The 14,189-nt window shown below is 35.7% G+C and overlaps 3 protein-coding genes across 3 annotated transcripts; 2 read left to right on the top strand and 1 right to left on the bottom strand.

The window, feature by feature from the left end:
• The first annotated feature begins 4,334 nt into the window (after positions 1-4,334).
• LOC149407573 (plasmodesmata-located protein 4-like) lies at positions 4,335-5,475 on the top strand. Its single transcript, XM_089629082.1, has 2 exons — positions 4,335-4,841; positions 5,330-5,475. The coding sequence occupies exons 1-2, from the start codon at positions 4,619-4,621 to the stop codon at positions 5,377-5,379; spliced, it is 273 nt and encodes a 90-aa protein (XP_089485208.1). The 5' UTR covers positions 4,335-4,618; the 3' UTR covers positions 5,380-5,475.
• A 442-nt stretch (positions 5,476-5,917) lies between these two features.
• Positions 5,918-7,154, top strand: LOC149407572 (uncharacterized). Its single transcript, XM_089614450.1, has 3 exons — positions 5,918-6,244; positions 6,322-6,345; positions 6,538-7,154. The coding sequence occupies exons 1-3, from the start codon at positions 6,034-6,036 to the stop codon at positions 6,864-6,866; spliced, it is 564 nt and encodes a 187-aa protein (XP_089470576.1). The 5' UTR covers positions 5,918-6,033; the 3' UTR covers positions 6,867-7,154.
• Positions 7,155-8,222: 1,068 nt separating this feature from the next.
• HPL1 (hydroperoxide lyase 1) lies at positions 8,223-14,062 on the bottom strand. The gene is made up of 3 exons (XM_089614443.1): positions 13,530-14,062; positions 9,640-10,021; positions 8,223-9,003 (listed from the first exon to the last, which is right to left on the bottom strand). Exons 1-3 carry the CDS (start codon positions 13,929-13,931, stop codon positions 8,366-8,368), a joined length of 1,422 nt encoding a protein of 473 aa, XP_089470569.1. The 5' UTR covers positions 13,932-14,062; the 3' UTR covers positions 8,223-8,365.
• Positions 14,063-14,189: the final 127 nt, after the last annotated feature.

Genomic DNA, 14,189 nt, shown 5'->3' with positions numbered 1-14,189 from the left:
ATCACATAAGTCATTTGGCTATATCCCTAAAAATTATCAAACATAGGCTAGATCCAAAATCACATGTTTAAAGTGGTCTAGTTAGTTACAAATCTCTTAATTTATAGAATTATAAAAAAAAAAAAATTTATTAAATTCCAAAGGACTCACCTGATTCTTTTCAAAACAAGAGTAAATAAAAAAAATAAAAAAAAACTACTAATTTTGGTCGGAGCTCACGTCATAATCAAATAACTAATTAATCATTAATTTCATTCCACGTCTTCTCAACACACTCTCAAAAAATCTCCATTTCTAAGATCAGTCAAGTAAAAATTGATGTAGAAAACAATGATGAAAGATTAAAAAAAAATATTACATTCAATCACGGACCCCAAGTTAACAAGGTTCGTAAGATCATTATGTTGATACTTTGTGTTGGCTGTTTTTGTTATGACAAAACCATTGTTCTGTATGATGTTGAAAACATCACTCTATGACATTAAGTGTCTGGTTTACACGTTAGGATCTGTGACGTGGATTTCTGTTGTATGCCTTTTTGTCTGTTTTGCTTCTGAGCTTTTCTTAATCATCCAATGAGATTTCTCCAAGTGCATTTAGAAACTCTAGCCAAGGTCACTTAGTTTTGGTTATGTCATATAAAAGGAATGTTTGCATTTCTTGGTAGGCTTAGACAATCAGGTTTGTACATAATCGTCACCGCCGAAAATCTTGTTATGGGTGTGCATTTTACTCTGTTGTTATTGACTGGCATTGTTGGAGTTTTGTTTACAAAGTTATTTTGATTATTGTAAAACACACAATGTTATAAGCATTATTGAAACACTGAGAGAGTATAATGAATGAAAAGTAAGAAGAGCTCAAACACAGGGAGAGCCTGTGTTAGAAATCACTAGGGTAATTTTGAAGTTAAAGAAACTTGGAAGGTGATAATCCATAGTTGTCCAACGTTGTACTTATTCTACCGTCTAGTGAAGTTTTCTTTTTCATCGGGAGTGTCATCCCTTATGATCGAAATAATGTAACCGTTACCGTTTCAGAATTCATATTTTACTGGTATCCTATGGTAAGTCATTGGTATACGTGGTATACATAAAAGGAAAGGGTAAATTGTACCGTAGAAGTTACCGTTACCGTCGAGGAATATTGTCAAACACCGTATTTACCAAGAAGAATCCAATGAACAAATATTTATAAATATTCATACATAACATAAGATAAAAATAGAAATAGTCTACAATATCTTCATTATATTACAAGCCATAATTTAAATAGTTCAACATAATGATAAACCCAATACCAACACTAGAATTAAAGATTAACAACACAACATTTATTTATATTATATTAAATTTGGATTAAAAAAAAAACTAATCAAATTTGGATACAAAATAAGAATAGTGATAATACTCATCTTAAAACCCAAGTAATTATATATAAACATTCATATTCGACAAATCAAAACCCTATTTTCGTATCTGACAAAAAAATTGAATTTTTTTGGATACAAACTCATATTAATGCCAGTAATCAAGTTAGAAACTAAGAAATTGAACTTAATTATAAAAAACTCACAAGAAATTTCATTAAAAAAACACTATATTTCATCAAGGTTTGAAGTTCGTCGGGATCACATGAAGACCGAGGGGAACAAAACCCCTCTCTGAATTTTTCAAAATTACAAAATTTACCTAAAATATTTTATATTTTTAGCTTAAATTTATATGATTTTTTTTCCAAATTTGCCCCTCTTTAATTATTTTTTTCAAATTTGCTCCCCTTACTATAATTCCTAGCTCCGCCCATATACCTTTTTTTTTACATGCTATTATACCAACAAAAATGATTTCTTACCATTTATATTTATTTGCATAATAGTAATTAAAAAAAATGATATCACTGTATTATTTAGGGGAAATGGTAGCAATAATACTCAATGTTTTCTCAAAATACGATTTATATACTCAATGTTTTTTTTTCCTTTGGTAAAAATACCACATGTTACTATATAAAGGTTCCGTTACTCCTAAGACCGTTAACTGGTAAATGAACGGCCAAGATTGAAGAAGTAATATTAACTGTTTGTTTTTGTATTTTATTTTCGAGTATTTGTAAATTAAAGGTTTAAATAAATAAGGAAACAACCGTTAGCAATTTATTTCAGAAAAAAAAAACCCCAAATTCGTGAAACCCTAAATTCAAAAATCATCAATTTCGGCGGCTTAAGGTGACGATGCCTGATCGAGGTGATGGAGATGGTGATGACAAACGATTTTGGCTTGAGGAAGTTGAGTACAATAATGATTCTGAAGGCGAGGAGGCTCAGAACACGGACGCTAGAGATTGGCTTGACGTCTTGAATGATATCTGCAACGTTGGAGAGGCAGGCAAGCTCAGTCTCAGACTCAGTATCAAGCATCTCAGTATGGCCCATCACAGTCCCAGCCATCACAGGTCTCAACCATCATAGTCTCAACCATCTCAGTATGGTCCATCACAGTCTCAACCATCACAGTCTCAACCATCTCAGTATGGTCCATCACAATCCCAGCCATCACAGCCACTCACAACACTTGCGGCGTGGAAGAAAAAGTATCGACCAAATAGTTAGTTTAGTGTGCAAATAGGCTTATAAGTAGGACCTGAAAATATGTGTAAAGGTCCCTTTTTGGTAGTTTACTGCATGTCTGTTTTTAGTATGTCTTTTGGTATATAGATACTGCTGAACATTTAGTATGTTTTTAGTATGTCTTTTTGGTAGTTTAGTACAGGTATATTTTTGGTATGTCTTCAGTATGACATATATGGATGCCTATTTGAACATGAATACAACTAACAAAACATTTTGGCTCAATTTGTGTTTTCTCACATTCTGCTTTCTCAATCATAACACATTCACCACCAGCAATACACAAAAAAAAAAAAAAAAAAAACCAATTGCATTACACAGAGTAGAAGATGATAGTATTCAGTCAAACCAATACACAACAAAAGAAGTACACAGAGTACATTGCATTCAGTCAAACCAATACACCATAAAACGTTGACACATAGTAATATAACCATAAATTGCATTCCTATACAGAGTAGAGCCAAGACACAATCAAACCAAGCACAACCAAGACACCAAACAGCCTAAACTTTCCAAATTTGTTGCTTCCCGGCGGCCCTTCATCACTGATTTCACTCATTCCGTCGTTCATTATGTTGATTCTCTCAATCTCAAAATCCAAATGATTAATTCTTCTGATGAGTCCCGGGATCACTTCCTTCGATCTCTTACACATTTCTGGATCAATCCATGCAAAAAAAGTGCAACCTCCTTCTGCCTAAAGAAAAGAAGAACGTCCAAATAAATAATTAAATTCGTCAAATAAATAATTACAGTGCAAACATCAAGACCTTACTTTTTTCTTGTAGCAAGATCGGAACCTCCTCTCTGGGTTCAAGTCATTCCACGCCATCCTCTCGACCCATGGCAGGTCACAATTGCAATTGCGACGACCTTCCACGCTGTTCAAGTCCGAGTTCATGTGCGATGAGCCTCCACGCCACTTTCGAACAATCCTCCTAGATGAACTCGACGACCGTGCCTATATCATGTCGTCAATTTCGCTCTCAGAAATAGCTAGAAGAAGAAGAAGAATTGAAGAAGAAGAAGAATCGAAGAAGTGGATATGAAGATGAAGAGAAGTTTTTGGGGTTTTAGGGATTTCGGGAAATATATTGGTATGCTTTACATATTTAGTTTAAATGTTTGGGATTTTAATTAAAAAAAAACTATTTTTACGACATTTTAATTCCTCAGATACATAGATTCACGCCACATGGATTTCCGTCTACCAGTTAACGGTCTTAGTAGTAACAGAACATTTATATGGTAACATGTGATTTTTGCCAAAGAAAAAAACATTGAGTATATAAGTCATATTTTGAGAAAACATTGAGTATTATTATCATCATTTTCCCCCTATTATTTATAGAATAATTAGACGGACTAGTCAAAATCAAACGTTGAGATTGCATATTAGCCAACGTTTAGAATTTTTTTAAAAAATAGCCAAAATTGATGATGTGGCGTTTCAGCCCATTTTTTTGGTCGAAAATGACCTTCTTGAGAATATAACGTGTTATTTTTATAATTATACAAAAATAGAAAGTCAAATGTGTCTGATTTCGTAATTAACAGCAATAAATTTCTTCTCGATTACAATTTGAATTTGATTACGTGATCTCTCTCTTTCTCAACCCTACCACTGGTCTTCTTCTTCGCGTTGGAGATCCAAGCTCGGTTGTCATCTCTCCCAACGACACCCAACAGCCCAACCCAAGTCTCAGCGCCATCTCCAGCGCGTTCCAGTGCAAAGAATACATCTCCGCCGAGCGGTATTGGAGCTGCGTGACTAAGCTCGCTGAGATCTCCCGCTCCGTCTGCGGCGAAGCGGAGTTCGCTCGGATCCAGATCCGGCGAAGCTACCTCCGGTCCGAGCCCGACGACGGAGGGATCTTCTCCGGCGAGAAGTTCTCCTCGTCCTCTACTTCGGGCAAGATTCTCCACACGACTTGAGGAGAGAGCGCCGCGGCGGCCGGATTAGGGTTAGGGTTCGGATTGGAGGCAATGAGAGAAGTGGTGTTGGCGGCGTTGGAGGAGGAGATCTCCGGCGGCAGAGGGTTCAGGAGGACGGTATATGAGTCGGTGGCGGCGGCGGCGCAATGCGAGGGAGGAGCGGATGGGTGCGAGTGCGGGGAGTGCGTGAGTGAGGCGGCGTGGATCGCGGAGGAACACTGTCCTCTTGATACGTGCAAGTATGCGCAAGGCGTTCCCACCAACTTGTATCCGGGTAAGTATTTCTCTTGTTGGTTCTTGTTAATTTGTGTTGATACGTGTTGATTTGTTCTTAATCTATTGACTTTGTGTGGATTCTTATTGATTTGTTCTTAATCTGTTGACTTTGTGTGGATTTTAATCCTGTTAATTAACGTTAATATCTGTTAATTGCTGTTATGTAGGTTTTTGAACGATTTCAATCCTGTTAATTAACGTTAATATCTGTTAATTGCTGTTATGTAGGTTTTTGAACGATTTCAATCCTGTTAATTAACGTCAATATCTGTTAATTGCTGTTAATTGACTTTTTTTTGAATTTTTTCCTTGTTCTTCCCAGCTGATTCATGTATGGAACGATTTTCAATCCTATTAATTAACGTTAATACCTGTTAATTGTTGTTATGTAGGTTTTTGAACGATTTCAATTCTATTAATTAACGTTAATATCTGTTAATTGCTGTTAATTGACTTTGTTTTTGAATTTTTTCTCGTGCGGTGTAGGTTTGGTTGCGTGTTTGAAAGATAAGCATTTATCACGGTGGATTTGTTAGATATGCATTTATCACGGTGGATCTGTTTGAGTTGGCATTTATTCACACGATTCCAATTTCATTTCTTTCTTTTTTGGACGCGAGAATCTTCCAAATATTTTGATTTGATATTATTTAAATGAAGGGCAAATTTGTATTTTTTTTACTGTTAATGCGGTATATTGGCTACACATTAAAAATAAACCAAAAATTAGCTATTTTGACAATTACAACGTTTGACTTTGCTATTTTGCTCGGGCTCCCTTATTTATATACTACAAATTGGTGATCACACAACACACCAATGTGTATTCTCTTACTCATGTCACTTATATACTACTAATCTCATAATCAATTTCTCTTTGAAATCTACCACACCACTACAAAACAAAGAGAAATAGATCTCCTTTATTAGTTTTCTTATGTTTGTTTGTCCAAATCGTAATTTATGCAGTAGTCTGATACCTTCAAAGAAATCACATTTGAAAAAAAAAAAAAAAAAAACTTAATAATACATTATCATTCTACAAACAAGGTAAAATTCAATAAAATAAAGCTTTCACATTGGCTAGCAAGTAGGAAAAGAAAGAAAAGAAAAGAAAAAGATAATTTATTTAGATCTCCAAAGAGATCATTTTCTCTCTGTCTCTCTGTCATTCACCGACGCGGAAACAAATGGCGATGACTCAGAGCTCAGGCGCCGGCGGACTATGCGCTCCGGCGGTGCTGAAGGCAGGGCTGGCGGTGATCGCCGTCTGTATCGCCGCCTACATCGTCGGACCTCCTCTGTACTGGCACTTCATGGAAGGCTCTTCCTTGGCCTCCTCTTCTTGCCCTCCCTGCCTCTGCGACTGCTCTTCTCAGCCTCTTCTCTCCATTCCTATAGGTCACTCTCTCTCTAGATCCCTCTCTGTCTCTTCAATTCCTCTCACTGACTGGTTTCTCTTTTCTCATCCTCCGCAGAACTCAGCAACACTTCCTTCTCAGGTTAGTTCGATTACGATCACGCTTTTCATCTTTGATCTCCGTTTATGACTCCGATTAGGTTTTAATTCAATTGTTTTGCTGACGACGACGCAGACTGTGATGTGTAATGATTTCCTGATTCTTGACAGTTATTTGTTCTAGTTCTAGTCCGATTTACAAATGCGATTAGGTTTTGATTCGCTAATTTTGCAGACTGTGCGAAGCGCGATCCGGAGGTGAGCGAAGACACGGAGAAGAACTTCTCGGAGCTTCTGGCGGAGGAGCTGAAGCTCAGGGAGGCGGAGGCGGCGGAGATGCAGCGGCGAGCGGACATGGCTCTGCTTGAGGCCAAGAAGGTGACGTCACAGTACCTGAAGGAGGCCGACAAGTGTACTTCTGGTATGGAGACCTGCGAGGAGGCTCGCGAGAAGGCCGAGGCTGCTTTGGCCGCTCAGAAGAAGCTCACCGCCACGTGGGAGCACCGGGCTCGCCAAAGGGGATGGAAGGAAGGCCTCGCCAAATCCCGAGCCCAATCGTCCTGAAGAAACAATCCACGGGGTACTTCGTTTCCTTTTCCTTTTATATAATAATCTGATATAATGTATAATGTTTCCCGATTCTTGAGAGTTATTTCTTGCAATGGTTGCTAGTAATAGTAGAAGAGTGTATTTGTTGTAGTTCTGGTTCTGGTTCTAGGTCTAGAATTGGCCCGTTTTCAATTGTGTCTATTTGTATGAGAGTTCGAGCTCGAGAATGGAGCCGGATTTATATACATTATGATGAAATGAAGTGAAATATGAAGGTAGAAGATTTCTTTTTCATCTTTATGCTGTAAAGTGTGTACTTGCTTGTCTACGCATAATAACACGCCAAATCATTGTTTGTTAATCTGAGCTGCGCGTGTATTGAATAGATAGATATGCAGTCGCACAAGTATAAGGATGTTGGTGTTTATTCAATTGAGTTAAGTAAGAGAAAATTACCCGAAAATGGCCTGAGAAAAATCCACAGGGTACTTCATATCCTTTCTTTTCCTTTGATTCAATATGATATAATATTCTATACAGTGATTTCCTGTTTCTAGAGAGTTATTGGTTGGAAGAGTGTCTTTGTTGTAGTTCTGGTTCTGGTTCTAGGTCTAGAATTAGCCCTTTTGTAATTGTCTAATTGTAAAAGAGGATCTGAGCTTGAGACAGAAGTGAAGCCAGGTTTATACACGTGACGATTAGATGAAGTCTAAAGCGAAGAAATTTCTTCATCTCTATGCTTTGCTAAGCGTACTTGCTTTAACTACACGCAGAATCATTGTTTATCTGAGCTGTGTGTTTATTAATTAGATGTGCAGTCGCACAAAATAGAACGGTATTGGTGTTATTGAATTAAGTTTAAGTAAGAGAAAATGACCTGAAATTGGCCTGAGAAAATCAACAGAGTACCTCATTTTCGTTCGTTTATTTTAATCGATATGAGATGATATACAATGATTTCATGTCTCCGGAGAGTTATTTGTTGCAATGACTATAATGAGTATAAGAGTATATCAGCGTTTGATCCTGGTTCTAGAATTAGCCCTATTTTTACTGTGCCTGCTTAAATGAGAGTCTGACCTTGAGACTGAAGTGAAGCCTGGTTTGTTTACGCGATGATGAAATGAAATCTGAAGCTAAGAGATTTCTTCTTCTATATGTTTTGTTAAGTGATACTTGCTTTTAACTGGTTATATATATAACATCACACGAATTGTTATTTGTTAATCCGACCTGCATATTTGTTAATCTGAGGGAAAGTGTTCTTCTAAGCCTTTGACTTGGGACTTAATTTAAGAGATTCTCCAATTTGTTCCTTGTTTAGGAAAGGAATTATACGTCGAGATTTGAGAGATGATGTTTCTTCACTGCTAAGAATTAATTATTGTGGATCACATAAAAAATGACATTTAGTACATATCATCACACCATTTCACAAGAAGAACACGATTACCTTAGGACCCAAGAAAGAGAGAGAAAAAAAGCCAATATATTAAATGTATAATTTAAAAAAATCATTTAGCCCTTTGGAGGGCAGTGATGGAAGACATGGAGCCGGAGATGGAATCGTAGCGCTGAAAAGTGAGGGCAAGGAAGATGGCGGCGGTGAGGGTAACATAGTCTTTTGCGGCGCACTGCTTGTTGGCCTCCGAGGGCGAGCCGGTCTGAGGCCCGTTGGACCAATAAAGGAAGTCCAGCAAGGACTTGTCGTTCCTGAACCGGTCCGGGTCAAACCGGTCCGGGTCCGTGAACACCTTCGGGTCCCTCATCACCAGCTTCTGGAACCCACAGAGCAGCTCGCCCTCCTTCACCTCGAAGGCCGACTCGTGGGACCGGAGCAGGAAGTCGCGGCGGGCCCGCCCGAATTGGAGCGGCACGGGCGGGTCGTGCCGGAGGGTCTCGTAGACCACCGAGTTGACCAGCTCGAGGTGTTTGACCGAGTCGAAGGTGATTGGTCCGTCCAGAGACCTGACCTCGCTGACGAGGCGGCTCTGGAGGCCGGTCGTGTCAGAGGCCACGGCTCCGATCAGTGTCGGGAGGAACACCGAAAAGCCGCCAAAAGCGTTGAAGCCGAGGACGAATAGGATGTTGTGGACCGTCTCTTCTTTGCTCAGTCCGAACTCTCTCACTCCTCTTTCTACCACTTCTTTCCCTAAAAACAAAAATTCAAATAAATTTTTAAATATAAATCAATATAAGAGATGATGTTTTATACATTGCTATAGCTACAAATGTCATGGGCTTTTTCTTTGTGTGTTGAAAGAGTTTCTATACAAGTATGTATTTGTCACAAGGAGATTTGAGAAAAATAAGTACTGCGGTTATTTTCCATATATTTATATGAGAACGTGAAACTTATTCATGAAAGGTCAATGTTACTTTCCTCATTTGTCAAGTAATGAACGTGACATGATGAAACCAGATCAGCAACACACATAGCTCTTTCACAGATCTACATCGCTTTGAAAATATCTAGAAACAAAACAAAAACAAAAAAACAAATAACGTGCGAACACACAAAGTGATGTTGTTTTTTTTTTTTAAATGCAAGTGATGTTGTTTCTTTGCCACTTTAATGAGTATGTTAGGGGTTTTTTTTATAAAATATATATTCTAAATAAATCATTTAGAGTCAGTATTAGCAGAGCATGATGAAAAAAAAGAGTGCAATCTTTTTTTCTTTTCTTTTTTTTTTGAGGAAAAAAAAAGGGAAATTTAGATTAGTAAACAATATTAATCATAACTAAAATAGAAAATTCAAATGAGTCAAAAGGGAATAACAATTTACCGTTTTCTAGTATATAGTTGTAAAGCTTGTTGTAGCCACCACTAACAAGGAAAAAAGGATACGGAAATGAGTGAAGAAAAATCTCCTCAAGAGGCTGAGCCATTCCAACGTTAATTGTGGGGAGGAGCTGAAGGCCGAGCCAAGTGTCGATCATCGCATAACCCTTTTCGGCGATCTCGGGCGAGGCTGAAGGATCGGCTCCGACCATGCATTTCGAGAGGAACTCGAATATGAACTTTTGGAGAGGCACAAAGTACGTCGAAGGCGACTTCTTTGAGAGCTCTGATTCCACCGTGTCCCACATCTTTGACATGCTCGAAGATAGTTCCGGGACCCACGTCTTCGAGCTTCGCTTCAATATGTCCATCGCGAAACTTTTTACCTTTTAAACACCGATTTTTGTTTTTCGTATTTAAAAAAAAAAAACAAAAAAAAAACAACGAGAAAGTGGTATATGGACCCCTTTTTGAACATGAAAACTTGGCACCGGTGTTATTTTGCTTGGATTCCGTCAACTTTTAGATAGAATTTCTAGTACTATACAACATATGTGACCTTATTTTTTCCTTACACGCAAATCCAATAACGGTAAATGCTCTACAATGTTTTTCCACAAACCAATGAGACCCTACATTTGGCTTAAACATTTAAATTTATAATTATTCAGGAGGTAAGACTCACTTGTCAGGTGAGACCCACGTATGTTTCACATCAACGGAAAATAAATTTTGAAATTAAAGAGGTCCCATGTGTCATATACTTGAGATTCGATTTAATTTCATATATACCGGATTAACTGTTTATATTTTATAAATACCTTTTTTTATTGTATCATCTAGTTCATTTGAAGTTTCATTTGACTTTTTTACTTTTCTACAATTTTATTAGAATAAGGCTTAATCATCTGAAAAGTAAAAAAAAATAAGGTATTTGTAAATTTAAAAAAAAAAAAAGTATATTATTCTTGGAGTTGATACATTTTTTTTACAGCTAAACAAGACTACATTTTTTACTTAACTGAACAAGACTACTATAAGAGTCAATGCCTCACAACTTGTGAAGTTCCAAACCACTGGTTCAAAAGGAAGGAAATTAATTATCATGTTACCCTATAAGTAGGATTAAACTTTATAGTATATTTAAACAATTAATTCAATTTTTCATTTGTATATCAACTATAACTAAATATATCTAAGAAAAGAGTGAGTTACAGTTTATGTTATACTCCGGGTTAATAATTGTGAAACTTTTGATTCCAAGGCACAAATATTTACACCATGAGAGAAGTTTATGTATTATATTCCCCGAATCAGGTGCGAATATAGAGATGATGAAGAGATAATCTTAGGGCTGTATCGTGGAAAATAATTGGAGAACATTTCTCTTTCAATTATCAAAAACTCAAACGTAACACACAAAAGTTTATCGTGGTCCTTGCTGATTGGACCACCAAAATGTAAACACTTCACATGTAGCTTAAAAATTTCACACACATATGCATATGTATTATATATATATATATATATATATATATATATATATATATATATATATGTGTGTGTGTGTGTGTGTGTGTGTGTGTGTGGGGCTTTAAATTGGTTCTACAGTTCTCGCATGTATTAGGAGAAATTACAAAAATAATATTTTTTTAAGTACAAAATTTTTAAAATAGATGTTATTTCAAATCTTTAAAAAAAATAGCTGCTATTCAAATGGTAAAAAATTATTTCTTTTTAAATTAAAATGTAAATGATATATATTTTTAAATAGAGTTCAAAATAGTTAATAAGTTTTTTTTTTTAATTATAAACATAAAAATAGTATAAAAAAAAAAAAAAGAAGCGAAACCTATTTACAAGTTAAAAACTAAAACTATTTTCGTAATAAAAGCTTTTAACGAGTTATTTTCACAATAAAGTATAAAAAAAATGGCTACTAGAAATAATTTTCACCAGGGTATTAAAAAAGGATTTAAACACGTGTGAGATAGGATGGGGATACATGTACAATACGTCCCTGTATTAGTAATGTGACGTGGCTTTTCTCTTGTTGTCAGCCATGTTTGAAATGTCTTACTAAAGAACGTGGAAACTTATTACAAACATTATCCTCTGATTTTTTTGTCCCACAAAATTACAAACGAATTATATTTAGGGAAAATAACACATTTATACCCTGTGTTTTAGTGAAATGTCTAGTTTAACCCTCGGTTTTCAGAAATGTCGAGTTCATACCTTCTGTTTAACTAAAATGACGAAATTATACCATATGTTTAACTAAAATGACGAAATTATACCCTGAAATGAATAACAGCGTCACAAATCTCCCTTTCATTGATATTAATTCTTATATAAGAAAAACCGAATCAAATTTAAATTAGTACTCTAACTTCCAAATTCTCAATTTTGAAATAAAAATAGCTTTAAATTGAAATTAAATAATAAAACTCATACCTTCTAAGAGATGACTTCATTCCGTGTTCGAATTGTAACTCTAAATCCTTGATTCTCTGTTCGAATATGCGATTTTGATGACTATCAACTATCGATGTTTACCAATTTACCTCTTTCTGTGTTTTTCACGATTAAGAAACTGTTGTTTATATTTTTAGTTTTTAAATAAATTACATATATGGCGCGAATGACTAAAGATAATTAGTGTTTATATATAAATATTATAGTCAACGTCAATGAAAAGTCAATAAAAAAGAATATTCGTGACACTGTTGTCTATTTCAGGGTATAATTTCGTCATTTTAGTTAAACAGAATGTATAATTTCGTCATTTTAGTAAAACAGAGGGTATGAACTCGACATTTTTGAAAACCGAGGGTTAAACTCGACATTTCACTAAAACACATGGTATAAATATGTTATTTTCCCTTATATTTATGTGGAAAGTCTTACCAAAACTTTCACGGGGGAAATTTATTTAAACTCGTAATAAGCATATAAATTTTCTAGTAGGTCGGAATCTAGACGAATTCGAATTCAACCACAATAAGCTTATCCTCGTACTGTTCGACTCGTACAACATCTTTTATAAATTATTCTATGGTCTTACTAGATATTTTTCCAACAAAATAAATAGATTGATTAAAGTCAAACTCTTTTTCGTTTCAATATTTTACGGAATGATTATTACAATTTACAACAATAATAAATTAAGGTCTTTGCGGTACTATTTCTTGTTTCATCTTAAAATTAATCTCACAATAAGCTCATAATCTTATAAATTATTTTTGGTTTCTATTATATTTTATATGTGAGATTAATATATCTTTAAAGATATAATAACTCATTACGGATAATTCATTATCTTAAGTCAAATCACAAAAATTGAGTACATACATATTTAGGCTTTGGTGGACAATAGTACCGTGTTAACTATAAGAAATTATTCGACCCGAAGCTTAATCTTGTAAATATTGATCACAAATTTTCAATCTCATAAATGCTTATTATATATAATTTCTTTAGTGTATATAATTTTATTCTTATCATTTTACTTAATGTTTACAGTTTTTATATTTTTTTTTTATTTGCTACTTTCACGTTTTATTTTACCTTTTATTTACAATTTTATTCAGAAAATTATGGTTTTCAGTTTGAAAAATTAATATCTATAAAATTAATATTTAAAAAAAATTTGCTAGTCCATATTGGCAAAATTAAAATAAAATAATAATATATGAAAAAATTACCCCATTTCTGTCTGGTTGTTTACATGCAATACGACAAATGATGGCATGACAACTTTCTTTTAATTTTTTTTTTTTGTTGTTGATATATTCTAGGGTTACAAGATAAATTATTAGGGATAAATTAAGATGATACTTATTTTCAAAGGGACATTTGTAAAAATCTCATCTGACTTGTAACTTAACTTACCTGGGAGTGTTTGGGCTCCGTGGTGTCGAGATAAGCCCCGACTCGGATTCCGCCGGTGAAGTCAACGCTGGGCATGAAGTCTCCGACGAGGACGTTCTTCTTGTCAACGACGTCCATGTCGAAGAGGTGCGAGAACGACGCCGTGTCGAGAACGGCGACCACGTTCGGGTTCGCTCGGAAGAAAGGGAACGACGGAGGGATGTTCGTACGGAACACCGTGCTGTTGTGTTTCTCGATCCTCCGCCGGAAAAAGTTCTCCGGTCCCTGAAACCAGAAGTAGTCCAGCCGATCCAACATGGGTCCCACCACTGCCGGGCCGTACCCTCCCGGGATCGACCGGACCGGAAGCTCCACCGCCGAGGGTATCGCCGGAGACGACGATGGTGTTAGGCTCATCATCATCGGAATATTATTTCTATGATAAAATACGTAATCTGTAGATTGAGTTAATTAATGTTGAAATATTTTTTGTGGGAGAACTGATGATATGAGAATGGTAGTGATAGAGAGGGGGCTTTTATTGATAAAGAAGAATAAGGTTGAAACTGAAATATATATATATATACACACACAATTAAGATAGTAGTCCAATAGCTCACCGTACTTTTAAAAAATAACACAAGTTTTATTTTATTAAAAAAATAACTTATTAGTCCGAAG

This window comes from Urtica dioica, chromosome 1, assembly GCF_054948205.1.
Source record: "Urtica dioica subsp. dioica isolate 48M chromosome 1, U.dioica_male_clone48M_v1_H2, whole genome shotgun sequence".
Taxonomy (NCBI): domain Eukaryota; kingdom Viridiplantae; phylum Streptophyta; class Magnoliopsida; order Rosales; family Urticaceae; genus Urtica; species Urtica dioica.
The sequence above is the reverse complement of the archived record's forward strand: the minus strand, read 5'-3'. Positions and strand labels throughout refer to the sequence as shown.